We start from the raw sequence: 27,162 nt of genomic DNA, 5'->3' as shown, positions 1-27,162 counted from the left end.
TTAGCTGGTGGCCAAAAAAGAAAAAGTTAAATAATTGAATGAATATTTTGTATCTTTTCACAATTAAATAATCAATAAAAGAATTTACTAATAATTTAGTAATTGTTAGTATAATTTAAGTTTATAATAATAATGATATTTATAAACGCAATTACAAATAATGTATATCTGAATTAATTATAATACATCACCAAACACAATCCAAAAAAAAATCAAAATATTAAAAAAAACCCAAAAATTAAATTAAAATAAATCTAAAAACATCTCATTCCATGGTTTCAACTTTGGCGAAGACTCCTAGAGGTGGATTGGCATTTTTATGGTTTTATTACATACTATGTCTGAACGTAGCCGTTTTTAGCCAATACAGTCAAAACCACGTGAACATAAAAATAGTAAAGCCAATTAAAATATAATAGAAATGAGGTGGCAAGTTTTTATTGATTTGGCCACGGAGTTCGCACTCACACATTTCTTACTTGAACCCACGAAAATCCAAGGCACTAAATCCCGGATATACTTGCCTTAAATCACCACTGCTTTCCTAATCAGCTTACAATGACAAACCTCAACCAATAATAACCCCCCACGTAGGAAATCAGCCACACAAAAGAGCGAGTATCATTTCAGCTCTGTACTCGCGAGCGTGATCTAGTAACTTACCTTTTGTGTGTCATTAACTTTTTAAACTGCTTTCATCACTCCTTAAAAGCTCTGTAAATCTAAGAGACAAAACGGACCAAAAGAAGAAAAAAAAAATAAAGGTGAAGATATCTTACAGCTTTGCGATAATGGCGAGAAGTGTTTGCGTTTGGTTTGCCTTGGCTGCAATTGTATGCTCTTTATCGGCCATTTCTGCTGAAGAAAGCAGTGAGGCGAAAGAATTCGTTTTGACTTTGGATCACTCTAATTTTACTGACACTGTTAGCAAGCACGATTTCATTGTCGTCGAATTTTACGCTCCTTGGTAAGCTTTTTCATTTGTGTTCTTAAAGTGCATGCAATGAGTTTAGTAGGCGATTTAGAATTCGAGGAGTTTGTATCATAAATTTCTAAATGGTGATGTTAAATTAGATATAATTGTTTTTCTGATGATTTCTTTTTCTTAGAAATGATTTTCAATTTGAGCTTAAAGTGCATGCAATGAGTTTAGCGGACGATTTTTTATTTTAATCTGTGTTCTTAAAGTGCATGCAATGATTATATATATATATTATATATATAATTTGAACTCCCAAACGGAAACAATCGGTTAATTCTCATTTACTATTGAAGCAGCTAGAAATTTTCATAAATCCTACTTTCTCTTGTAACTAGCATGAAAATCCTATTTTGTTATCTAAGCAAAGGAAACATGATCCATAGTTGACAACCTACAGATATATGATCTGTACACTGATTCTTTAATTTAGCAGTGAAATGCTTCCGTTGCGAGAGATTTTACCTGTTTTTCAATTTACATTTTTTTCTTTTTTGGTTTTCCTGATATACCTTGTTATTGTCGTTTACCTTCTTATGACTAAATAAGCTTCTTTCCTTGTACTCTTAGGTGCGGGCACTGTAAGCATCTTGCTCCCGAGGTAAACAATATTAGATTCCCCGAAAAGCATTGATTTTTCTTGATAATTTATACGTTTAAATGGCTGCTAATGATTAAACTTGTTTTTTATTGTCTAGTATGAGAAAGCAGCATCCATTTTGAGTAAACATGATCCTCCAATCTTTCTAGCGAAAGTTGATGCCGATGATGAAGCAAACAAAGATTTAGCAAGCCAATACGATGTCAAGGGTTACCCTACGCTTCAAATTTTGAGAAATGGAGGAAAGAATGTTCAAGAATACAAAGGTCCACGTGAAGCTGATGGTATTGTAGAGTATTTAAAGAAACAAAGTGGCCCTGCTTCTGTTGAAATAAAATTAACAGAAGATGCCAGTAACCTTATTGATGACAAGAAGATAGTAATTGTAAGCTCTCTGTTCTCTGTTCTTTCGTTTCATTGGGTTTTCATCACAAAGATTAGCTGATATGTATGTACATGTTCTTTTTCTAGGTTGGGGTGTTCCCAAAATTTTCTGGGGAAGAGTTTGAGAGCTATATGGCACTCGCTGAGAAATTACGTTCTGATTATGACTTTGGTCATACTTTGGATGCTAAACACCTTCCCCGTGGTGAATCATCAGTTGTTGGCCCTCTTGTTAGACTTTTCAAGCCTTTTGATGAACTCGTTGTTGACTTTAAGGTAACTGGTTCATTGAATGTATCTATATCTATAAGTTTCTGTTGTTTAAGATTAGCTATTTTAAGAAGTTAATTGCTTACAGGATTTTAAACCGGAAGCTCTAGAGAAGTTTATTGAAGAATCTAGCATTCCTCTTGTGACTCTGTTTAACAAAGACCCAAGCAATCACCCCTTTGTTGCGAAGTTCTATAACAGTCCCAATGCTAAGGTAAATTCAAAAGTCAGAAACTAGAGTGTGACTGGTATTCATTCCATAAAAAGCGTTATCTTGGAGTACTAACTTTATTCATGTTTTCTAAACTACCATATAAAAATTTCTATTCATCCTTTTAAGTTCGTCTACTAATATGACTTCTGAATCTGGGTAGGCTATGTTGTTTGCTGACTTGAGTACTGAAGGATTTGATTCATTGCAATCAAAATATCGTGAAGTTGCGGAGCAATACAAAGGAAAGGGCATTAGTTTCCTTTTGGGAGATGTTGAGGCTAGCCAAGCTGCCTTCCAGGTTAGTCTCTACTCGAAAATGGCAACATGTTTAATGCCTTCGCTAATTGCTACCTTAGTCTAAACTTTTCTGTTGGATGGAAAATAGTATTTCGGAGTTGAAGAAAGCCAAGTACCTCTAATCATCATTCAGAGTGATGATGGGAAGAAGTATTTTAAACCAAATTTGAAGGCTGATGACATTGCACCATGGGTGAAGGATTTCAAGGTAATGAATTTGGTGATGGTTATCAAGCATAATGAGATATACACTCTTTAGTGGTTGTATTCTGTTTCGCTCACCAAAGTACTTAACTGCAGGAAGGAAAAGTTGCACCGTATGTGAAGTCTGAACCTATTCCCAAGGAGAACAATGAACCAGTGAAAGTGGTGGTTGCTGACACCCTTGAAGACATGGTTTTCAAATCAGGGAAAAATGGTGCGTCTATTTAGTAGTTTGCTTTATGCTTTTTACCCCCTTATGATGAATGCTTAGAATTGGTATGGAATTGTATTTCTGCAGTTCTGCTTGAGTTTTATGCCCCTTGGTGTGGACATTGCAAAAAATTGGCACCAATCTTGGATGAAGTTGCTGTCCATTATGAAAAAGATGCCGATGTTTTGATCGCAAAACTTGTAAGTTTTTATTGTATATTTTTCAATTTCTAAGGTTTCAATTTCAGTTTAGATTCTATATTTTTATAATAGAAAATGGTTTAAAACCAAACTTGTTCAACATTACAGGACGCAACTTCAAATGATATATTGGATGAGAACTTTGATGTGAGAGGTTACCCAACTGTCTACTTTAGATCAGCTAATGGAAATATTACTCCATATGAGGGTGATAGGACCAAAGAAGACATTGTTGACTTCATTGAAAAGAACAGGGACAAAACGGTCCATCAAGAGTCGCTCAAAGATGAGCTCTGAAAAGACCAGGGTGTAGGTTTCTTGTTTACATTTTCTAAAATAAGAACTATCTGAATGGGGGGTATCAAGTTTTGAATGGTGTTTTTGTTTTGGCAGGGATTTGAGCAGAGACAAAGATACCCAGTTTCATACAAGAACCACTGTGGACTTTGACTGAGGGATGATGCCACATCTGCCAACCTGCTCTCCTCTTTTTGTTAACTGTAGCCGCCGCGGCTTTCGTTTTTTTTTTTTGAATATGAAAACATGTGTCGATGAATAATGCAGGATCTGTAGCCTAATACAAATTCGACTTACATGAAAATGATCTTCTCTGGGTTAGCATAATGTCTTGTTGGACTTCAATGGCGTGAAAAAAATTAATAATATAAACATGGTAATAGAGATATGATAATTATTTGATAGTGCACTTAATATTAAAAATAATAAATAAATGAACTATGTTTTTTTTCAAATTTTATTTTTCCTTAATTCTTATAAAAGCATAACCCAAATTAAATTTTTTCCTATTTTGGTATCTAAATATTTTTAGCATAATATCAAATTTAATCTTTCATGTTTACATATTTTGTCAATTTGATAATTATTTTTTAGCTAAATTTGATCTTTAATTTTAAAAAGATTTAAATTTATCCATCATTTTTTAAAAAATCTAAAAAAGAATACTAATTAAAATGTTAAAATTTTTAATATAAAATGTTTTTTAAGGTTAAGAGTCAAGTTTAACTTGAAAAGAAATAAGCTCCAAGTTGATAGAAAATATGTAAACATTGAGGGCTAAATTAATCATTATACCAACATTTTTTGTCACAAGTGATACCTAACCTATTTTTCTATTACTCATTTTACACAAAATGTTATATCCATTAAAAAATTTCAACCAATAATAATTTATCATGTCATATAAACTTAAAAAATATTTTTAATTCTTTCATTTTCTTTTCTCTTTTACATTATATCTCTCTATTTTTTCTGTTTTTTTTTTTGTAATGTATGGCAATACCAACGATGCTAGAAATTTGCTCTCCTAAGGCCAAGATGCTAGCGATTAATTCTGTTTTTGAACTTCTTCGCTTGTTTACTTTGACCTGACAAGATTAAAAAAGTTATTTCATCGATCAAAACTAATGTTTTCAAAATCAAATTGGAATGCCCAGTTGAACTGATTGGGGTACCGATCCAAAGATAGGGGTTAAACCGATTGACCCACAAACTAATATAGGCTAGTTGAACCAAGCTAAAAAAACAATTGAATTGATTTTCCCTATTTTTTAAATTTTTTTTTTATTTTTATGAATCTTTAATAAATCATTTGATCGAACTAGAAAAATTGATCAAATCAAGATCTAGTAGCCTAACCGGTTCAACCATTGGTCCGATTCTAAAGAAAGAAATATATATATATATATATATATATAAAAGAGGAAATAATATTTTATCTTTTTTGTCATTGTCAAATTTTAATTAGTTATTTTTAAAAATAAATAAACTTAACAATTAAACTAATAGAAATATCAATTTAGAAAAAAATCAAATACCACTTGTAACCGGATAGTTTAGGTATCAATTTTGGGGTTAAGCTTCCTTTTCAGATAGATTTAACAGTCAACTTAGAAAAAAATAGTTTAGTTTATTACTTGTGATAAAAAAATTTTAAGTATTATAATAAGAAAATGAGTATAATTTTCATTTTTAATTTATTTTGGCTACATTTAAAGAAAATTATCCCATATAAAAACTTGTAAACGAGCTGTAAGTCTTTAAAAGATTAAAAAATAATTATATTAAAAAAATTAAAGTATTCCACAAGTTATGTGAGATTTTTAAGTGAAGTTGAAGAATTTTATTGATTGCATGAACATATTAATAGTTTAAAATATGAAAAATATAATTTTCTAGTTTACATTTTTATCAATTTTTTTAAATTAAATTTGACTTAACTTTTTAAAAGAAATCAAATTACTTTTTTTTCAACGATGGTGGTAAAATAGTTTACATATCAATTTGAAAATATTTATTGTCTTATAAGATAAACCACACGCAACTTGCTTTGTCAACTTTAATCGCAACATCATCCAACTATTAGTGGTAGATTGCACCTTCAATCTGATAATGGAACATCAAATTTCCACAATGTAGTTGCACAAAGTAATTTGTAAACCATCATCTGCCCTCAGTTTGCGAAGCTTAACAGTTGTTGGTGTCAAAACCGGCAGACCAGTATTCTAATCTCCCCACACCAACAATACCATGTTATCTTCTTTGAAGAGCCATAAATTCATTGAGGCTTAGTTACTCAAAAATGACTCTCCCCATATTTGAACCCAAGACATCCTACACTTACAAGACTCCTTACCGAACCCAGACTCCTGGCTCATATTTGGACATAAGTTGTGGACGTGTTGAATGGAAAAGTTTTTAAGGAAAAAGCCTAATAGCAATATAGCCTACTCATGTATCTAACACTCACCCTAGTCCAGTCCAGGTTAGCTTTTGGGAATCAGAAAATGGGAATATGACTCCATCAGCGTTGATGCTTGCCCATGACTTCTTCAAGTGCAATGTAAAACAACTCAAAAGCTACATTCTTCCATTTTGAATACAAAGTAACGATTTGTCTTGGTTCCAGTTATCAGGGTGGAAACAAAAACAGAAAAGGACAGAATCAAGTCTCACAGTTACTTAAAAGACCAAAACCATACATCTGATGTTCGTTATTGACGATACAAAGAACAAGAACATGATTGATAACAATCGGTACAACTAAAATACATTTATGTATAAATATGAAGAGTCAAAAAGTGGTAACAGACAACAAATAAAGTGAATGAATGGAGGGAACTTGAAACCAAAGACTAGAAGCTAAACCTTGATCTGACAAATGCATTTATATCTACATATAATCTTAGCCCTTAGGCACCAATAAGATGATGAACTGATTGGGTCAAATAAAATGTTCATGGTAGTAATATAAAACAAAAGAAATTAAAGTTCTATCCAGTCCTCCCCGGTTGTTGGATGGGAAATACAAATCATGTATCAATCTGATAAAGAAAAAAATTCGAGTTCGAGCATAGAAGACCGACCAGATGAAACGCCGTAGGTGTATAAGACTTGAGCCTGAATCTTCAATGCAAGTATTTGTGCATATGGAGATTGTTGTTTTCATGAGAATTCATCAGCCATACCGAATCAAACAATGGTTTCCATATGCAGATGGGATAAGGCCTAGAATGCTCATATTTTAAGCCCTTTCACTTCTCTATCTTAGTATCTTCTTTTTCATTGTTCTTGGCTTGTGAGTTGTTTTGCATTTCAAGTAAATTCTGCTGTTCCTCTGTCTCTTGAACTGTAGCTTCACTGACAGCTTTGGGCTTACTGCTTGTCGACTGCTGATACATAACACCACCTAGCATACAAATCAAGAGTCCCACAGTCCCCACGAAAGTCGAATGTTTGTCCCAAATAACCAAATTAATCACAACTGTCAATAGCTTGTTAACTATACCAAGAACAGTGAACCCTGTAGCAGAAATTGCCCTTCGGCAAGAGAACCCAAAGAAAGATATGGCCAACCCAAATAAACATGATAAACCCACAGGTAGAATCACTTGAAAAGAGTGCCAATCAGACTCATCCGAGATTTCATGCTTTATTTTCTTCAACTCTCCCATTATTAGTAGCTCAAGAGGAAACAATAGGAGAGCCTCAAGATTATTGTACAGTACAAGACCCCATGTATTTAGACCAATAGTCATTACCACATGCTTTATGTAAACAAAATCTATAGACATACTTACCAAGTATGCAGCAGCCCAAGTATAGGCAGTTAATGTGAACTGGTAATCAGTAAGAACATAAAGGACACTGCCGCCAAAGATGGTGCCTAATGAGATCCATGTCTTCAATGAAGGCCAAGGTTGGCTCAAGTAAAGGGTCTCTCCTATTGCAACAAATATAGGAACTGCTGATCGGAAGACAATGAAAGTGTCAACATTAGCATGTAGGAGGAGCTCACTGTTGGTAAAGAGAGAGAGATAAAATATAATGGCTGCAGGTAGGAACTGCCCCATGGTCCGAAGGTCAAGCGGATCATGCTCTAGGACCTTAAACCATCCACAGAGAACTACACCAGCTGCGCTTGTCAGATACTGCAAAGCAGTTAGTGCCCCTGGATAAGGAAATTTCATTACAGCCCATTTGTTGATGATGGAGAGAAGAGAAGCTGAAATGCAGTATCCAGCCGCCACTCCATAGACAGATACTTGCTTTAGTACACAACTATACCATGTTTCTTGGGCATCACCAGAGGGAACCAAGACTTCAGGACCACAGTCAGCAGGATCCTCCACATCCTTAGACATCTGAAAACAAAACGACTACAAGTTTATTACTAGGTCTAGCTATTAGCAAGCACGTATTGTGTATACATGCATTTCACAGGCCCTGTATATGCATGCACCTATCTTGGCTGCAAGATAAACATGCATAAAAAGTAATATTTTTCTCCAGTTGAGGTCTAAAATCAACATAAATAAAAAATCAGTTTCATTCTATACGGAAGCACTGGAGTAGAAAGGGAATATTGCAACATATTGAGCAACATTTTGGGTTATAAAATAACAATCAGACTCATCCACAACCAAACAAATCCCTTTTGTTGATAAAATAAATACTTAAAAGTGGCTTTCTAGACTGATACCAACCTACAGAAGGAACTTCTCAGCTAAAAGGATTAGCAACAGAAGGTCAAGTCACGGGAATCACAGTTTAATATAAAAAGGTTAAAGAGTTGGAGACACATGCAATGTGGTTATTAGTAAGACTACAAACAAATCAAAATCAAGACCAATATAGAATGCATCAAATTTGGAAGCAAGCACTAAGAAACTGATAATGATCTAAACTAAACAATTTTTAAGATTAAAGTCCAAGATAAATAGCCAGAACCCAAGAAAATGCCAACCCTGAAGCAAACTAAGGCTCCCAAAGCACATCTATTAGATATAGCACTCAGTTGACTCATGGCTATATTCAGATATAAACAAAAAGATATTTGACTCTACTACTACCACCAGCAGCCTCTTACAGATGAACCAAGGAATGGCAAGGGCAGGATAACCACAATTTTGGGTACTGATACTTGAACCTAATAATATTTCATAATACCGAAACCCAATAACTGCCTAACTAATTTTTCAATCTTGTCACCTAAATCCCACACGAGTTAGATAAGTAAAATGTCTGCTAAATGCCTGAATCTCTTAAGTACCCAAAATTTCAAACACATCGGTTCAGCAGAAAGAATAAACAGATCAAGAAAAGTCAATAAATCGAACTCTTCGATAAACTACATCAAAATCTTTCAAAGTTCAAACAGAAAACAAAAAATATAGAAAAAACTGAAGCTAAGAATTGATGCGAAGAAAAAAAGTTCCAAGCAGACAAATAAGAAATAAATGAAACAAACATTAGGCATACAACGATCTGCAATGCTCCTCAATCACAGTGCTCAAACAGCTCTAGGCCTGAGAGAGCACTGCATCACTACCCTGCTGCATGATTGCAACTGAGAAATATGGTGTATGTCACTAATACCAACTGATAATAACCTTAGGAGAATCACATCCCAAGAACTAGCTACTAGGGCAAAAGGTCATACCTAAAAAGGAAATCCCATACTTTCATAGGGAATTCAAAGCCCCGTACCGCAGTTAGGCACGTACCAATGAAAAAGGAAAAAGAAAGGATTGCACAAATAAAATGTAGATTTATAAGGAAATAAAGGGAGCAAATTTCACTTTCATTGTATATTTCATCAAAAGAAACAAATCTGAGAATCGAAAAACAACATCTTTGCTTAAGATTATGGGCTGGAATGGAACTGGATAGTATATTGGCAGAATACAACAAAAACCCACAAAATAAAAACAGGGAAAGATAAAAACCCAGATGGAAATCGGAAAATTTAGAACAAAGTGAAGTGGAGTAATGCAATGGGTCAATGCAAATGAAAGAGCATGACAGTTTCAGATCAGTGGAACACAGGAGTGCAAGAGGAAATCGAGATTTATAAAAGAGAATTATTTACCTGGGAAAATTGGAAAGGTTGAATACACTGCGTAGATCTTTGAAGTACTGGTAGCTACTTGCGTAACTGTTTCTTGCTTGTTTTGGTTTTTATTTTTAATCTCACTCTCACTCGTTTGCTTTTTTCATTTTAAACGGTGGTTAAAGATTAGAGATGAAATTTCAGTCAAGTTTTTCCCTATTCGATTTGATTTTTTATAGATTTATTTTATACCTTTTAAATATTATTTGATAATTTTTCAACAACTTTTAAATCATAAAATATTTATTTTATATCATAACAATTTAAAATAAAATATATATTAAATGAAAAACATAATTTAATTTGGTTTCGGTGACCGTGGTTTTTAAGCTTGCATTCTATAAACCTTCAAAACACTTTAGTTAAAATCGATTTTCGATTTTTCTTGCTCAACCTTACCAACCCCTCTCAATATGGTAAAATAATTCATTATTTATCGGCATATATATTTTTTAAGTTACTCAATATATGTGCATTTTTAGAAGGTATAAAATTCTTATTATCGAGCCCTCTTGGAATCAAGGAAGAGACGAGAAAAGAGAATTTTGGCTAACCCCTCCCTTATCCAATGAGGGTTTGGTAATCAAAATTTTATATTGATTTTAAGACTTGTTTAGTGTAACACCCATAACCCATATCCATTGTCAGAATAGGGTTATAAGGCATTACCGGAGTTTACAAATTAATTTACAAATATTTCATTATTTCATCAAGCATTCATATTTATAACCAATCAAAATCAAAACATTAATGAGCTAACGTTAACCAATTTAACTTATTCATGCCATTATAACCAGAATCAAATCATCCAAAATTACTAATAGAACCAGTGGATAGTGTGATATATCTCTGACAAGCTTCCAATCCAATCGAGCTTCCGATAATCATTTCAATGCATCTAATAATTATACATATTACCAATAATAATTCAATTCCAATAATAAAATACATATTTATATAATATTCATCACCAAATAACATTCACTTTGATTAAAATTATACAAAATATAGTTCATACGAACTTACCAGGCTAAATTGTAGAAATACCAAAATTCAGGGACATTTTGGTAATTTTTTATTTTCCTCGAATTCCCACCCAATCTTGATCTAAATTAATATTTCATTCAATTTATTAATTTAAATAATAAAACAATTCATTTCATGCAATTTGGTCACTTTTTGACATTTTACAAATTTACCCTTAAAATTTTACTTTTATTCAATTTAGTCCTGAACCTAAAACATGCAAATTAGCCATTTTAATGAAAACTCATGCTAGTTGAATAATCATATGTTTTCCTCCTCCTTCTCTCCATTCCACATACTTAAATGTATATAACATGCTTATATGTAATATTATTTATAATTTCATTATTTACTTATTTGTTCATTCAAAGTCATCCACTTGAATCATAATCACAAAATTATTTATATCTTGAGCTACGTAACTCCAAATTGAGATCCGATAATTTTATATGAAACTATACTCACATATCTTCTTACTATAAAATTTTTAGAATTTTGGTTTAACCAATAAGTACTGATTTATTTTTAAATTCATCCCTATTCTCATTAGACCCTTCTTCACTAAAAATTAATTATCTCCTCGTACAGGATTCGGATAATATTCTCATCTATTTCTATTGAAATTAGACTCATTCAAGATTTTAAAATATAAATTTAAGCCCATAATTATTTTTATCCAATTTTTATGATTTTCCAAAGTCATAACAAGGGAACCCGAAATCATTCTGACCTTATCTCGCAAAATTTATCATAACTCATAATTTAAAATTCCATTACTTACACCGCTTCTTCTATGAGAAACTAGACTCAATAATATTTAATTTCATATGTTGTTAATCCTCTAATTCAATTTCTATGATTTATGGTGATTTTTCAAAGTTAACCTACTGTTGTTGTCCAAAACTATTTTAGTGCAAGATGTTGATAATCAATTTTATAACACCCTCCTTTCCTTTCTCTACAATATTTTCTATCAATTCCTCTTGTTTCCTTCACTAACATCTCAAGAACATACAACCTTATATAATAAAATCCTACATTAACATCAATTTTCATACTTTTTCAATAATATCAAACTCAAAAATTTATTGAAATCTTGATGTTCTTACCTTACTCTATTGATTTCAATCTTTAACTTGATTTTTTTCTCTCCTCCAGCCTCTATTTCTTGAATCTCACTTGATATTCTAGCTCCCCATGGTCTCCTTATCAATTTTCTCTCTTGGTGGCTATGGAAATTTCTTTGATTTTTAAGTGAAAATGGTGAATTTTTAGTGAGAGGACCAAATTGTAAAGAAAAGAAAGTTTCTTTCTTTCTTTTCTCTTCATACGTGGGAATGCATGGGAGAAGATGATGATTCTTCATCTTTTCTTCTATATATATATACTAAATAAAATAATAATAAAATGATAAAATATCATTTAAAAATCAAATTAAAATATTAATAAACTAATATTTATTTATTTATTTAATCTAAAAATCTCCAACATCATCATTATGTCCTAGATTTCTCGTTCTTCTAATTGACCATTTTGCCCTTTAGATCTTTTAAAATTCCATCCTTGAGTCATCACTTAATTTGGTAAAATTACTATTTAGTCTCTCATGATTCTTCATTTATTCAATTTAGTCCCAATTCATCCATTTTCCTTAGTTTCTATATTATTCCACCCTTAAAATATTTACACTATTGATCCTTCAATTTTTCATATTTACACTTTAACCCCTCGATTTTGAGTATTTACTCTTAGGTAACAAAACTTTTCTCACTTTTGCAAGTTAATCCTTTCTTTAATTAATATGTCATAATATACTTCTCAATGTTGTCATAACTCAAAATTCTCCTTTTGTCACTTTATTTTCTTACTACATCAAAGATAATATCTTCTTCGTAAAAATTTTCGTGGTATTAGATTTGATATGTCAAATTTTATTTAGAGTAAACTATCCAAATAGTCACTTTTATATTCTTTTATTTTTTTTCTTTTGTGTTCTTTTAGTTTTCTTTTTTTCTTTCTTTATTTTTCATTCTCTTCTACTTCTTCCTTTGTTTTTCTCCCTTGCTCGTCTCATTTAATGTAATTTTTCTATGTCTTTCATTTCTTAAAACTACTTGATTTTTTCTACTATTTCAACGGATTTTGGAATGTAATTTTTCCTTGATTTTATATTTTATATCAATATTTAATCATCTATATATTATACCATTTATATATTCTCTTTTATTTTCGTTATATTAATTGAGAACTCAATTTTATTATAAAATTTATGAATTTTTACGAGCAAAAGGGCAGAAAAACTAAGGTTTAAGTTTAGCTCTAAAATTGATTTGATCATAACCTTTTTGCATTGTACAGCCCAAATTTTTGCCCGGGCCCATTACCAAAATTAAATGACCCAACCTAAACAAACCCAAAATAACCCAAACCCAACCACCTAAACACTAGCCCAAAACCCGAAGCCCAAATGCACCGGCCCAACTACCCAAAGCCCAACCAACCTAAATTTCAAACTAGGGTTTCAGTTTTCTGAAACCCTAGCCTAGCGTAGTGCTGCCGCCATCATCACATCAGCAGGGCAAGTGGTATGCCACCGCCTCTGCCACCGCCGCCCTTTGTCACTGCCGCGCACTGCCGCCACCATCGCCCACATGCCCCATCAACATCGGTCCCTGCAAAATGAAAGGAACAAGCAACAGCAGCACAAAAAAGAAAATACACACAGTAAACAGGGGGATATTTTTCGGCTATAAAGCCATTTTTCGAACCATTGTAAGGGGGGGCTCCTCTTTTTTTTTACAACGAACATTCAAGGAAATACAAAGAAAATTTTAATCGAAAAATACCAGAGAGGGGTTTTCTTTTTTCTTTTTGTAATATTTTCCCAGAAATAAAAGCAAAAAAATCAAAGGTGATTTTCATTTTGGTATTTCTTTTCTTTTTATACTCGTTTATTTTTATTTTTATTTTTTTTTATCTTTTTTTTCGTTTTTTAGAACAGCTTGTATTCGTAAAAAATATATATAAAGAGAAAAGTAAAAAAATACCTTTTTCAAAATTTCCGGCCACCGTACACGGTGGCCGGCGGGACGCAGGTGCGGCGGACCTGAGATTGGAGGAAAGGGGGGCATTTGAGAGGATTCTCTCAGTTTTTTTAAGAAAAGAGTGAAAATGAAAATTTTTAACAAAATTTTGGCGCCGTTTAAGGCTTCTTTGACCCGCGCGGTGACCCGACCCGAGGGGAGGATCCGCGTGTTTTCTCCAAATGGAATATTTGTGCAATTAGTCCCTTTGACTTTGTAGCGCCTTCATGGAAGTTTTTCGCATATTTGCAATTTGGCCGCAAAATTTTATTTTTGCCTCAATTTGGTCCTTTACAGCGCAACGTTTTTGGGGTTTTGGTTTATTTACCCTGTTAGTGCCCCCTCTTTTAACACGCGTTATAATTTAGTCCCTCTTGTTTTCTTTATTATGATTTCGCCCCGTTTTTTGGCTTTTACTTCGATTTAGTCCCCTTTTCAGCATTTTTATTATTTTCTTCATTATTTTAATGTATAATCATATTCTATTATTAATATTATTATTATGCTTTTATTTATATTCACTTATGAAAATTTCGATATATGTGTTTTAATATATTATTGTTATTATATAATTGTTTATATATATATATATATATATATATATATATATACGTATATATATTTTCTAACTTATTTAATATATTAAATACTTTTTATATGTACATATTTATATATGTATATCTATATACTCCTTTTCCTCATGAATATATGTATACATACTCATATATATATATATATATTATTTTATTTTAATAATTTTAAAATATACATATACATATTTTTCATATTTTATAATTTTCATATATTTTCCTTTATTTTTATGTATTTATTTATATGTCTATTTTTTATGCTATAATTTATTTATTTATTTATTTGCTATGGTATATGCATGATTGACTTATTTTATTATTCGTTTTTGTTCATTTCTTTTTATTCACATTATCATGTTTATTATTCCATTGTGCACATAAATATCATGTTTCAAAAAGGAAAATATTTCTAATCCAGGCAATATTTAGCGTTTGGAAATTCGAGAAAACATGCCCTAAGGTGCTGGGTGTCTATTTTTCTCGTTCAACTAAATGGTTTAATATCCTTTTAAAAATTTTAAAATAAGGCAATGTTTTGCGTTTGGAAATTCGAGAAAACTCGAGAAAACATGCCCTAAGGTGCTGGGTGTCGATTTTTCTCGTTCAACCAAATGGCTTAATATCCTTTTAAAAATTTTAAAATAAGGCAATGTTTTGCGTTTGGAAATTCGAGAAAACATGCCCTAAGGTGCTGGGTGTCGATTTTTCTCGTTCAACCAAATGGCTTAATATCCTTTTAAAAATTTCAAAATATGGCAATGTTTTGCGTTTGGAAATTCGAGAAAACATGCCCTAAGGTGCTGGGTGTCGATTTTTCTCGTTCAACCAAATGACTTAATATCCTTTTTAAAAATTTCAAAATATGGCAATGTTTTGCGTTTGGAAATTCGAGAAAACATGCCCTAAGGTGCTCGGTGTCGATTTTTCTCGTTCAACCAAATAGCTAAATATCCTTTTAAAAAATTTTAAAATAAGGCAATGTTTTGCGTTTGAAAATTCGAGAAAACATGCCCTAAGGTGCTGGGTGTCTACTTTTCTCGTTCAACCAAATTGCTTAATATCCTTTTAAAAATTTTAAAATAAGGCAATGTTTTGCATTTGGAAATTCGAGAAAACATGCCCTAAGGTGTTGGGTGTCGATTTTTCTCGTTCAACCAAATGGCTTAATATCCTTTTAAAAACTTTAAAATAAGGTAATGTTTTGCGTTTGGAAATTCGAGAAAACATGCCCTAAGGTGCTGGGTGTCGATTTTTCTCGTTCAACCAAATGGCTTAATTCCTTTTTAAAAAATTTCAAAATATGGTAATGTTTTGCGTTTGGAAATTCGAGAAAACATGCCCTAAGGTGCTGGGTGTCAATTTTTCTCGTTCAACCAAATGGCTTAATATCCTTTTTAAAAATTTCAAAATATGGTAATGTTTTGTGTTTGGAAATTCGAGAAAACATGCCCTAAGGTGCTGGGTGTCGATTTTTCTCGTTCAACCAAATAGCTAAATATCCTTTTAAAAAATTTTAAAATAAGACAATGTTTTGCATTTGGAAATTCGAGAAAACATGCCTTAAGGTGCTGGGTGTCGATTTTTCTCGTTCAACCAAATGGCTTAATATCCTTTTTAAAAAATTTTCAAAATATGACAATGTTTTGCGTTTGGAAATTCGAGAAAACATGCCTTAAGGTGCTGGGTGTCGATTTTTCTCGTTCAACCAAATGGCTTAATATCTTTTTTAAAAATTTCAAAATATGGCAATGTTTTGTGTTTGGAAATTCGAGAAAACATGCCCTAAGGTGCTGGGTGTCGATTTTTCTCGTTCAACAAAATAGCTAAATATCCTTCCAAAAATTTCAAAATAAGACAATGTTTTGCGTTTGGAAATTCGAGGAGCGTGCCCTAATGTGCTGGGTTTCGATTTCTCGTTTAACTAGATTGCCAAATATCCTCTTGAATTTTAATCCATCCCATTCGAGTTTTTTTAAGGATCGTATTTTAAATTTCTTTAAAGTTTTTAGTTTTTCGACACTAAGACATTAATTAATCAACTAGGTACCAATTTTGGGCATATCGAGGGTGCTAATCCTTCCTCGTGCGTAACCGACTCCCGAACCCGTTTTTCTGAATTTTGTGGACCAAACTTGTTGTTTTAATCAAATCAAATCGTTTATTAAAAACAACCACTTTTTGAGGTGATCCAATCACACCTCATCAAAAAAGATTGGTGGCGATTCCCATTTTCGTTTTCATTTTCTAAAACCCAAGTCAACCCCGTTTTCAATAAAAAAATGGTGTCAACATGCATAACTTATCTTTGAACTATGGTTTGTTGTATCTGATTGAGAATTCTACTAGAATGATTTTCTAGAATGAGTAAATGATTGACAATCCATTTAGAAGTAGAATAGATAAGGCAAGTGATCAATCAAATTTCAAAGTAGTTATGTATTATTTAAGTAAATATATTTTTTCAATATCAAAAGTAAATTATGTTACACTAGGGCTTTGAAAATTGTAAAATTATCAATTAGATTTCAGATTAAATACTTAACTCAAATATTTGTTAAGAATAAGGTTTATTACAAAAATAAATATATTAATATTACATTTTATATAATAAGGGTAAATTTGTAAATTATTATTACATTCCAAGGAAAGTTGTTAGTGAATCAAACCCGATAATGTAACTTTTTTGGGGATTTTAATCAATACATTTTAATGTATATTAAATATTGCAAAGTAACTTTTCTGGCAATCACATTCCATTGTAATCATAACATAGGAAAGCAACAAACACTACCTTAATGTCGAGATATCCCTAAAATATATTGTAAAAATAACTTTTAGAAATGTATATTAGGAGTTTTTTTCCCCATATTGTGAAATAAAAGTCTTCCCAAAATGTTATATAACAACATAGAAGGAAGGAGATTGTGCTCTACAAGGGGGGACCCGAGCCAAAGTTGCGAATGTGAACCTTAATGGGTTTTTTTCACAACCTAGTCTACATCGATGTCTAACCTAAGCAAAAGAGAAACTCGTATGACCCTACATGGCACCATTAATATCATAAACAATTCTCAAAATTTCCTATGGGCAACCCCTTTTCTTCTTGATATATTTTATGAGCTTTTTACAGTACTCCACCATCACTTATTGTTATCCTTTTACAACAACCGACTTTAGACCAAGTCTCTAAACCTGAGCTTCAGCTACTGTTAAGTATGACTCCTATTTTCAGTCAAATTTGAGAAATAATCTTTTAGTTAAACTTTGTTTATTTATTTCAGTCAAACACTGATTAGTTTAGATTATTTTATTATTATTTGACATATGAATTTGACCTATAAATAAGCTCTTTTACAACCTTAGTAAAAACACCCATTAGATATTAGAACTCATAACACATTTAGAGAATTTTGTGTTTACGTTTTGAGGGTTCTTTGTTTTCGGGTTTAGTTTTATCTCCATCTTTTGTACTCTTCATTCTTTTGCCATTATAGTAAAATCATCTTTGCCCGTGGTTTTTTATCCTCTTTGGAGGGGTTTTTCTACGTTAAATTTGTGTGTTCAATTTATCAATTTATTCCGCTATTTTTGTTACTTTTTGCTTAATCGGGTCGATCCCTAACAAGTGGTATCATAGCTAGTTCAATTTTCATAGATCAACCCATTCAGATTTGGCAACAACAAGGTTTGAAATTGAGAAGTTCAATGGTGAGACAAATTTCAATCTGTGGCAAGTTCGGATGATGGCAATTCTAGTTCAATCCGGTTTGAAAAAGGTTGTTACCAGGAAAAAGCCTGAGAATCTAAATAAAACAGAATGGGAAGAGCTTGATGAAAAGGCCTTGTCTGCAATCCAGTTGTGCCTCGCGAATACGGTATTGCAGGAGGTATTGATGGAGAAGACGTCATTCGCCTTGTGGAAAAGGTTAGAAACTCTTTATGCGACTAAGTCTTTGGCTAACTGTTTAGTGTTGCGTTTCGTATGAACGAAGGTGAGCTTCTTAGAGATTACATCAGTCAATTCATTACTCTTTTAAATGATTTAAAGAATGTTGAGGTTCATATTGATGATGAAGATCAAGTTATGCTATTATTGTACTCTTTACCCCCTTTATACAAGTCTTTCAGGGAGACCCTGATTTATGGCAGAGACAAAATCTCGTTCGAAGATGTGAAGGGTCATTTGTTGAGTAGAGACAAACTCGACAATGAGCTTCATTTGGATAGCAAGGCAGATATGCAAGCTTCCATTTTAGTAGCATCAAAGAAACGAGACAAAAGGTGTCGCTATTATAAAAAGTTAGGTTACGTCAAAGTAGATTGTTATAAACTGCGAAATAAAAGAGCTGCTGAGAGTAACGAGAAAGATGTAGCTGGTGCTAATTTGATCGATGAAAGCGATGATAATTTCTTGTTAGTGTCAACGAGTGATAACTCCAAGCTCACGTCCGAGTGGATCTTAGATTCGGGATGTTCTTTCCACATGTGTCCCAATAGAGAATGGTTCTCTACATACAGTTCGGTTGAAGGTGGAGTTGTGTGCATGGGAAACGATTCATCTAGTAAGGTAATTAGTATTGGTACTGTTAAAATTAGGATACACAATGGAACGATTAGGACACTCTCAAATGTCAGGTATGTACCTAATTTACGAAAGAATCTCATCTCCTTGAGTATTTTAGACTTGAAAGGATGCAGAATCAACATCGAGTCAAGCGACATTAAAGTATCTCGTGGAGCTCTCGTTTTGTTAAAAGGTAAAAGAACTGGCAATCTTTATATTCTGGAAGGTTCTACAGTGACTGGTGAAATCGGACGTCTCTCGTCCGTTACAGAGTCGAAGTCAACTCATTTGGAGCGGAGGCAACTTAGTCATAGGAGGGAAAAATGTATGACCGTTTCGTTGAATAGAGGTTCTCTTTTGGATGCAGGTTTTGAAAAGTTAAGGCACTGTGTTAGTGAAAATCAGACCTGGGCTAGTTTTGATTTGGCAGTGTACAAGTTGAAAGCTAGAAGTCTTCCAGTTTCTAAGCACAGATTCGACTCTGTTAATTCCCTGCATAGTTCAAGATAGGCTCGTGGCGGGCTTTGGCAAAGATGGTGTTGTGGAAATATGAGTCAAGGTGGAGATTTGTTAAGTATGACTCCTATTTTCAGTCAAATTTGAGAAATAATCTTTTAGTTAAACTCTGTTTATTTGTTTCATTCAAACACTGATTAGTTTAGATTATTTTATTATTATTTGACATATGAATTTAGCCTATAAATAGGCTCTTTTACAACCTTAGTAAAAACACCCATTAGATATTAGAACTCATAACACATTTAGAGAATTTTGTGTTTACGTTTTGAGGGTTCTTTGTTTTCGGGCTTTTGGGGTTTAGTTTTATCGCCATCTTTTGTACTCTTCGTTCTTTTGTCATTTTAGTAAAATTATCTTTGCCCGTGGTTTTTTATCCTCTTTGGAGGGGTTTTTCCACGTTAAATTTGTGTGTTCAATTTCTCAATTTATTCCGCTATTTTTGTTACTTGTTGCTTAATCGGGTTGATCCCTAACAGCTACTAGTGCCAACGATGCAAACACTAGTGTCATGGGTTGTGCATGGGAGCCCGCAACCATGACATATTTGAATGATCCATCTTATTCGTGAGGAGTCACATGACCCACAGGACTAGTCCATTGCTCAGAGAGATTGAAGACCCATCTACAAAGCATGAAAAATATGAAACATAATCTTCGAAAATATGCAATCTTATAGGATTTGTAATCTTAGAAGATTTGACTTTGTAAATATTAGAGATTTGATTTTGTAGATAGCTTTTAATCTTGACTGTGATGTACTTTAATCTGTACTGTTGAATTTGGGGAAGCTTAACTATAAATAAATGTCTCTCCCCCTCATTGTAAATCATTTCATTGAGTGATAGAATTCTTGAGAGCATTCACTCAAACAACTCTTTTGTGCTTTTGTTTTTCTGTTCTTTCAATTTATTTATCTTTTGAGTTACTTCTGTTTTACGCTGCTGTCTTAAAGAGTTTTAAAAGAATTCTCAATTTTGGGAGTTAGGTTGACTTAGGCGTATTTGAAGCGAATAAATTGCTTAAAGCTGCACGGATTGCGAGACTAAAGATCTAGCCCCATGACACTAGTGCGTTGATTCTATCAATGATATCTCTATTGTAGTTTCTAGTAACAACAATACCACTTCTTTGTCTCTCCCTTTGAATAAGGCTTCGTAGTTAACTTTAATAATCTTTTAAAGGAAATTTATAACCTTCAATTGAATTGAGATTTCCTTTTAAGACCAAGAATGAACATTGTTTTATCTTTAAAGTTGACGATGGAAAGCAAAATCTCAAGTAAAAATATAATCCTCCCTTTTACCTTCAAACACAAAGGTACAGCACATTTTCTAAATCTCTAGCACACCATGCCAATAAGCTCCATCTCATTGCAATGGAGTAAATCCAGGAGCTTGGTCCTAATGAGAAACCACCATTGAAGCACTTTAGACATAGAAGTGGTGATGCTAGATGATGATTAAAAAGGGCTTCACTGGTTGTAGTTGAACTAAATGATAAGTCTTTAGAATGAACATCTTAACTCTAAGTGTAGTTTTCAAGCTCCAGTCACTCTCCCACCACATCATATCACTACAACCTTCATTCTCCATCTGAAAAGTGTTGTTGGCAAGGAAAAGATAACCCAACTTCACACAATAGCTTTTGAAAGTTCTAAAATGATATTTCTAAGCAATATTGAGCAGTGCCAGAAGCAGTGCTACAGATTAGTGCCAGCTGCATTAGGCACTAAGTATGAATAAGGCAGAAAAATAATTAATAGAATATATATCAATTCCATTTTTTAACATTCATGGGGTCTTGCCCAAAGAGATAATCGGAATCCATATATTAGCAACTCGTAAAACAAATGATTACAACCTCTAACACGCATCAGATTAGATTTCTTGCATTTGTACCTAAAATCTAGATAACTCCATGTTTTAGAAAGCTTAGGACATTAACCAAGTAACACTTGATTTTCACTTAATGCACTCACAATAAACGGTCCTTAAAGAACCAAAATAAGTGCTCTCAACTCAGTACAAAATCTACATAAGTCTCCTTAATTTATAAGGAATTGAGACTTATTAACATAGTATCTCGATTACAATCAATCTCCCCATATAACCAGCAAGATTACAAGCATAAAGAATATCTTCCATGAGCTTTGATAAGTCTTGAATCTTCAAGATATACTTCCTAGTTTTACCCTATTCAATTCAATTCTACCAAATTTGGAAAGTTGATTGCCTTGATCCAAATTCAAAAAATCTTCAAAATATGTTGTTATAAGTAATTTGGATACCAAAGATGGGCTTATAGTCGTCCAAAGTACCAACTAGAATCGAAATTCAAAGATTTTTGTTACCAAAATTTGTCAACTTTGGCAAGTTTCTGACCTTGTAGTGTTAGACACCAATAGGCAATAGTCCTTGACACTACTCAAAAACTATCTCAACAGTTCCATCATGTGAGAAATGTCAAAATAAATCTTTTTCCTTTTGATTTTAACCCATTACTCACTAAAAGCAGGTAAATGAATCAAACAGGTCCAAAGCAAAATAATGGAACAAACTCTACAGAACCAAACCCAAAGAGGAATTATAAGTATTAGTTGAATATGAATCTTATCGCACCTCACTCGTATATTACTCTTTGATCTAAACCTCCTTTATTATTTCTCTCTTTTCACTATTATTATTTAATATTTTTTATGGGTTACTATTTGGTATGTTGGTAGTGTATTTTTTATTCCACAAACAATCTTAAAAATTGTCTTGTGCCCTTTTTAAATTTTTTTTAATATTTTACTATACCCTTATAGAACACTTGTCAACCCCCGACTCTTTGCAAAGTCTAAAAACTCCATTATCAATGTCATTTTTATTATGCTAATTTATTTTATGTATTTTAAAAATAATTTTATGTATTTTAATTTATTATATTTAAAAAATTTTGATTTTTAATTTTAAAATAAATTCTATTTTTTTAGAAATAAGATCAAATTGACACAATATATTTATAAAGTTTTTTTAAATTAGGATTAAACCGACATAACGTATAAATGATGATGGTTAAATTTATTGCTATTTCAATTAGAAAAGGGTTATATAATTTTTAAAATTAAATGACTAAAATAAAAATTTAGGCATAATTGAATGACTAGTAGTATAGTTTACCCTTCTAAAAAAATTTATTCAAAGAAAGTCAAGGAGAGGGCAATAGAAGATTATGGGCACAAGTAAAGCTTTTAGTGGTGCAAATAGTTGAGTGACTATTTATGTAGTTATGGTGTTTTAATTTTGGTTATAATTGAATTAATTGATTGAAGTAATCTAATTCGATTAATCATTTGGTTAATTGATCTAGTCGGTCGGAGGTCGGTTAATTTTTTTTTGAAATTTTGGTTAATGAATAATTCGGTTCAAAATTAAATAATTAACATAATTAATTAAACTTAATAAATAATATTATATATGATATGCATCAAGCTTTCGGTCAAATGAATATTATAAATTTATTTATTTTATATATTTTATATTTATTTTAATAAAAACAAAAAATATAATTTAATTAATGATTAAAAGATTAAAAAAATCGATGAATTCGATTAATAGTAGTTGGATTCGGCCGATTGAACACCCTATATGCGGATATGGTCTCAAAAATTTTGGTAAAGTGAAACAACCAGAAACAGGCGCTGAGAAAGAAACCATGTCTCAAGAAGATCAGGAGGAAGAAGTTGGGAAACTGGCCGTCCGCCTAGCCAACGCCGTGGTACTTCCAATGGTCTTGAAATCAGCCTTGGAGCTGAACATAATTGACACAATCTCAGCCGCTGGTGATGGCGCGTTTCTGTCGCCTTCCCAGATTGCGAGTGCCCTTCCCTCCAAGAATCCTGACGCACCAGTGCTACTTGATCGAATGCTACGCCTGTTGGCCAGCCATTCCATTCTCAAATGCTCAGTAAAAGCAAAGGAAAAAGGAGAAATTGAAAGACTGTACGGTGCAGGCCCACTATGCAAGTTCCTTGTTAAGAATCAAGATGGAGGGTCGATTGCACCTCTCCTTTTGTTGCACCATGACCAAGTCTTCATGCAAAGCTGGTACCATTTAAATGATGCTATACTAGAAGGAGGGGTTCCTTTTAGTAAGGCATACGGGATGACAGCATTTGAATATCCAGGAACCGATCAACGATTCAATAGAGTATTTAACCAGGCAATGTCAAATCATACTGCTTTGATAATGAGGAAGATTGTTGATGTTTATAAAGGGTTTGATGGGTTGAAAGTGTTGGTTGATGTGGGTGGTGGGATTGGGGTTGCTCTCAGTTTTATTACTTCAAAGTATCCTCAAATCAAGGGCATCAACTTTGATCTGCCTCATGTTTTGGCTGATGCACCCACTTATTCAGGTTCTATACCAATCACTCCCTTTTATCTCTTGAACAGATTTCTCTGAAATCTATATGGAATTATGGGATACTTGTTAGTCCAATCTGATATGAATCTGTGTTAATTTAAAGCATTACCATCGCTGGGAAATGCTTTTAGTTGTGCTGTTTTCCCTTTACATGCCTTAACAGTAAGCAATTGAAACCACAAGCAAACTACAGAACAATATCATTTTCTTTCTTCTTTAAGTCTATCTAATTCTATCTGCTATTAATTTATGATAAACCAATTCATCTCAAATTATGTTCTGCAGGGTAGTTGGCAAAGATGAGTAAACCCACATTGCTAAGAAATGAACAAGTTAAAATGTTTATACGTGATGTTCGTTTATTGATTTTCATGTCTAGCTCATCTAAAGTGGGATATATATATTTGAGGATAAACACTTTGGTTTGAGTTTAGTGGTGTAATTATTTTCTTATATTATAATTATTATATTCAGGGGAAGGGAGAGGCAGGGCTCTAGCCCTCAAAATGGAAAATTGCTACTTTAATCTCTCAAAAATTATAAAATTTTAAGTTAATATATGATAAAATTATAATTTACTCCCAAAAATGTTAGAATTCAATTTAACCCTTTCAAAACCTATCAAAATATAAACCAATACAGTGATAAAATCACATTTTAACTTTTATGAAAATATATAACTTAATTTCAACCACTCTAAAAAATTTCTACCTTTACACATATTATTTTACCAAAAGTAAGTGCATATATACATGAATAATTACATTGCCAAAACTGCATGCATGAATAATTACGTTAAGGTAATATTCTATTAAAAGGGTTAACCTTTTCGAAAAGATGTGAAATAACACATCTTTTGCCGAATAAAAGTGTTTGTTCTTGAACAGATCCCTTTTTTGTGGCTTATACAAAAAAAAATATATATATATATTGATATACCTTTTGCTACTCTGCTCTATTGTTTTGACTTGTTGTATCTTAGAGGGAAACTTATAGCATTACAGAAAGTGATTACGCATCTTGTTTTAAATTTTCCTTTCTTACCTCACATATTTTTCTAACAATATAGGTGTTGAGCATGTTGGCGGAGATATGTTTGAAAGTGTTCCAAAAGGTGATGCGATTTTTTTAAAGGTAAGCCTTTATGTCCTATAGCTTAGTAAATGGAGAGCTTTTTTTTTTCTATCTTCTTATCATAATTGATAAATGTAGTTGTTGTGAAATCTATTTAGCTTAGTAACTTTATGAAACTTGCAGTGGATACTCCATGATTGGAGTGATGAACATTGCTTGAAGCTTGTCAAGAACTGTTGGGAAGCTCTCCCTAATGGTGGGAAAGTGATTATTGTGGAATCTATCTTACCCGAGGTTCCTGATACCAGTGTTTCTTCTAACATTGTCTGTGAACAAGATCTGTTTATGTTAGCTCAAAACCCGGGGGGCAAAGAGAGAACCCTAAAGGAATATGAGGCCTTAGCTTTAAAAACAGGTTTCTCTGGCTGTGAAGTAATCTGCTGTGCTTATAACAGCTGGGTCATGCAAATGGAGAAAAGGGCAATTTATTGAAGTTCTATTGGAAACTTCCATTTCCTTTCATCTACCCCCACAGGAGGATTCAACATAATGTTTACTTTTTATAGTGTTTGATAATATTCTTGGGGTTTACTCAAAATTACCTTCTGTTGCCAGTACTTTTAAGTTCTGCTAGTGATGATGATGATGATGATGAAAAGAAAATTCTAAAAAGATCCCGAGACATGCATATTTATTTGTATTATGAAATTTCTAAAATGAAAAAAAAAACGAACAGTACTTATTATGTTAAATAATAACAAAATTAATGCTCAAGGTTTGATTTGGTTATTACTTTTAATACTTATTTTTCGCTATTTATCTTTTTACTTCTTGAAATATTGTAGTTCCATATAGCAAAAACATGATAATTGTTGCAGCTGGTGTGGTTGACGTTTGGGCACCAAAAGGGGCTGAGAGAGGACCCCGAGGGGACTACGGACTCCTTGAGACTTTTTGGTGAGAGGAATGATTACTCTCGTAGTATTTGAGAGAGACGAGCCTTGAAAGTTCAAGAGAGACGATCAAGGTATGCTCCTCGTGCTCCTCAAGAATGGGGATCTAAACGTCTTGGCTCAAGGTTTTGAAGGGAGAGAAACTATAGGTGGTGAAGGGAGCTTGTAGGCTTTGAGTTTGGAGTTAGGCGTCGGAAAGCCTTGACACGTGAAGAGGCCTAATCTTGGGTTTCTGAGTGACTTGTAAACATTCTTGAACTCCTCAAATTACTCTTAGGGTGTGAGGGTCTTGTGGCTTATGATTTCGAAGTTACTTGGGCGTGAGATCTTGGTGCAATGGAGGGCTTGTCTCGTGGTTTGCATGCAGCTACGGTTTACAGGCACCTTGGACTCCTTTCTTGAACTTGCAAGAGGGGCATTTGGTGGCAACTTGAGAACCAGGCGTAGCGCTCCCATTGGAGGCTTAGAAAGTGGCAAGTGTTGTGCTCTTATATGAGGCTTGGGAGGTGGCCAGCGGGTACATAAGGTGCCTTCTTAAGCCTTGAAGCAGACGATCTCTCCTTGGTGTGGGCATTCTTAGCTTCATAGGCTTCTTCTGATTAGGCATGGATCATCTTATGGTCTGCTAGTGTTTTATTCCCCAACCTTCACAGCCCCTTTAGTTGAGGAAAGTGTAACTTTTCTCGGGCTTTGGTTGGCTTGATCTTGATTGTTTAAGGCTCGTTCCCTGTTTGAAGGTAACGTCAGTGACTACATTGGTAGATGTCTTCATACTTAGTGATTTATCTTGCGCGTTTCTCATGTGCCTCATTCTATGTCGATTTGAGGTATAGTGGTTTTCTTTTATGGAGAGAACCAATTCTTTTGATTGGAGTTTGATTGCTTTTCTAAAAGGGTTTTGTTTCTTGTTACGTATTATAAATATAATACTTAAAATATTGAATAAGTATGTTAGAATTGACTCGCACATCCCCGAAGTATTCCTAGTAATACCATATTTCCTCCAAACAAGCAGTTGGCATTTATAGTATATAGAAACACATCTGTGTTCATGAGATTATACTAAGTTCATGCCTTGGACCATAGATTCAAAATGCATGGATTTATGCACCTACTTACATTTGTTATTGAAAGGGAAGTTATTAGCTTTCAGATAGGCAGTAGAGATTCACTAAAG

At 32.9% G+C, this 27,162-nt stretch overlaps 3 protein-coding genes across 4 annotated transcripts; 2 read left to right on the top strand and 1 right to left on the bottom strand.

The window, feature by feature from the left end:
- Nucleotides 1-722: 722 nt before the first annotated feature.
- On the top strand, nt 723-3,984 carry LOC105786166 (protein disulfide-isomerase). Its single transcript, XM_012612493.2, has 11 exons — nt 723-967; nt 1,550-1,580; nt 1,678-1,965; nt 2,052-2,240; nt 2,323-2,448; nt 2,609-2,746; nt 2,834-2,953; nt 3,046-3,163; nt 3,248-3,360; nt 3,469-3,669; nt 3,754-3,984. Exons 1-10 carry the CDS (start codon nt 792-794, stop codon nt 3,655-3,657), a joined length of 1,488 nt encoding a protein of 495 aa, XP_012467947.1. The 5' UTR covers nt 723-791; the 3' UTR covers nt 3,658-3,669; nt 3,754-3,984.
- Nucleotides 3,985-6,401: 2,417 nt separating this feature from the next.
- LOC105786165 (GDP-mannose transporter GONST3) lies at nt 6,402-9,916 on the bottom strand. Of its 2 annotated transcripts, none has more exons than XM_012612488.2 (2): nt 9,749-9,916; nt 6,402-8,021 (listed from the first exon to the last, which is right to left on the bottom strand). In XM_012612488.2, exon 2 carries the CDS (start codon nt 8,019-8,021, stop codon nt 6,912-6,914), a length of 1,110 nt encoding a protein of 369 aa, XP_012467942.1. In that variant the 5' UTR covers nt 9,749-9,916; the 3' UTR covers nt 6,402-6,911. The 2 variants fall into 2 exon arrangements, with proteins under 2 accessions (XP_012467942.1, XP_012467943.1); XM_012612489.2 differs by lacking the exon at nt 9,749-9,916 and adding an exon at nt 9,320-9,719.
- Nucleotides 9,917-23,155: 13,239 nt separating this feature from the next.
- Nucleotides 23,156-25,806, top strand: LOC105786164 (caffeic acid 3-O-methyltransferase). Its single transcript, XM_012612487.2, has 3 exons — nt 23,156-23,950; nt 25,028-25,092; nt 25,216-25,806. Exons 1-3 carry the CDS (start codon nt 23,248-23,250, stop codon nt 25,522-25,524), a joined length of 1,077 nt encoding a protein of 358 aa, XP_012467941.2. The 5' UTR covers nt 23,156-23,247; the 3' UTR covers nt 25,525-25,806.
- The last annotated feature ends 1,356 nt before the right edge of the window (nt 25,807-27,162 follow it).

This window comes from Gossypium raimondii, chromosome 1 (assembly GCF_025698545.1).
Source record: "Gossypium raimondii isolate GPD5lz chromosome 1, ASM2569854v1, whole genome shotgun sequence".
In the NCBI taxonomy this organism is placed as follows: domain Eukaryota; kingdom Viridiplantae; phylum Streptophyta; class Magnoliopsida; order Malvales; family Malvaceae; genus Gossypium; species Gossypium raimondii.
This window is presented reverse-complemented; position numbering and strand designations above follow the sequence as displayed.

Excerpts from the sequence above, each read along its gene's own strand:
- LOC105786166 (XM_012612493.2), top strand. The coding sequence starts at position 792 with ATGGCGAGAAGTGTTTGCGTTTGGTTTGCCTTGGCTGCAATTGTATGC. Across the intron at positions 1,581-1,677 it reads GTAAGCATCTTGCTCCCGAG|TATGAGAAAGCAGCATCCAT; the intron begins GTAAACAATATT and ends TTTATTGTCTAG. Across the intron at positions 3,164-3,247 it reads TTTCAAATCAGGGAAAAATG|TTCTGCTTGAGTTTTATGCC; the intron begins GTGCGTCTATTT and ends GTATTTCTGCAG.
- LOC105786165 (XM_012612488.2), bottom strand. The coding sequence starts at position 8,021 with ATGTCTAAGGATGTGGAGGATCCTGCTGACTGTGGTCCTGAAGTCTTG.
- LOC105786164 (XM_012612487.2), top strand. The coding sequence starts at position 23,248 with ATGTCTCAAGAAGATCAGGAGGAAGAAGTTGGGAAACTGGCCGTCCGC. Across the intron at positions 23,951-25,027 it reads TGATGCACCCACTTATTCAG|GTGTTGAGCATGTTGGCGGA; the intron begins GTTCTATACCAA and ends CTAACAATATAG. Across the intron at positions 25,093-25,215 it reads GTGATGCGATTTTTTTAAAG|TGGATACTCCATGATTGGAG; the intron begins GTAAGCCTTTAT and ends TGAAACTTGCAG.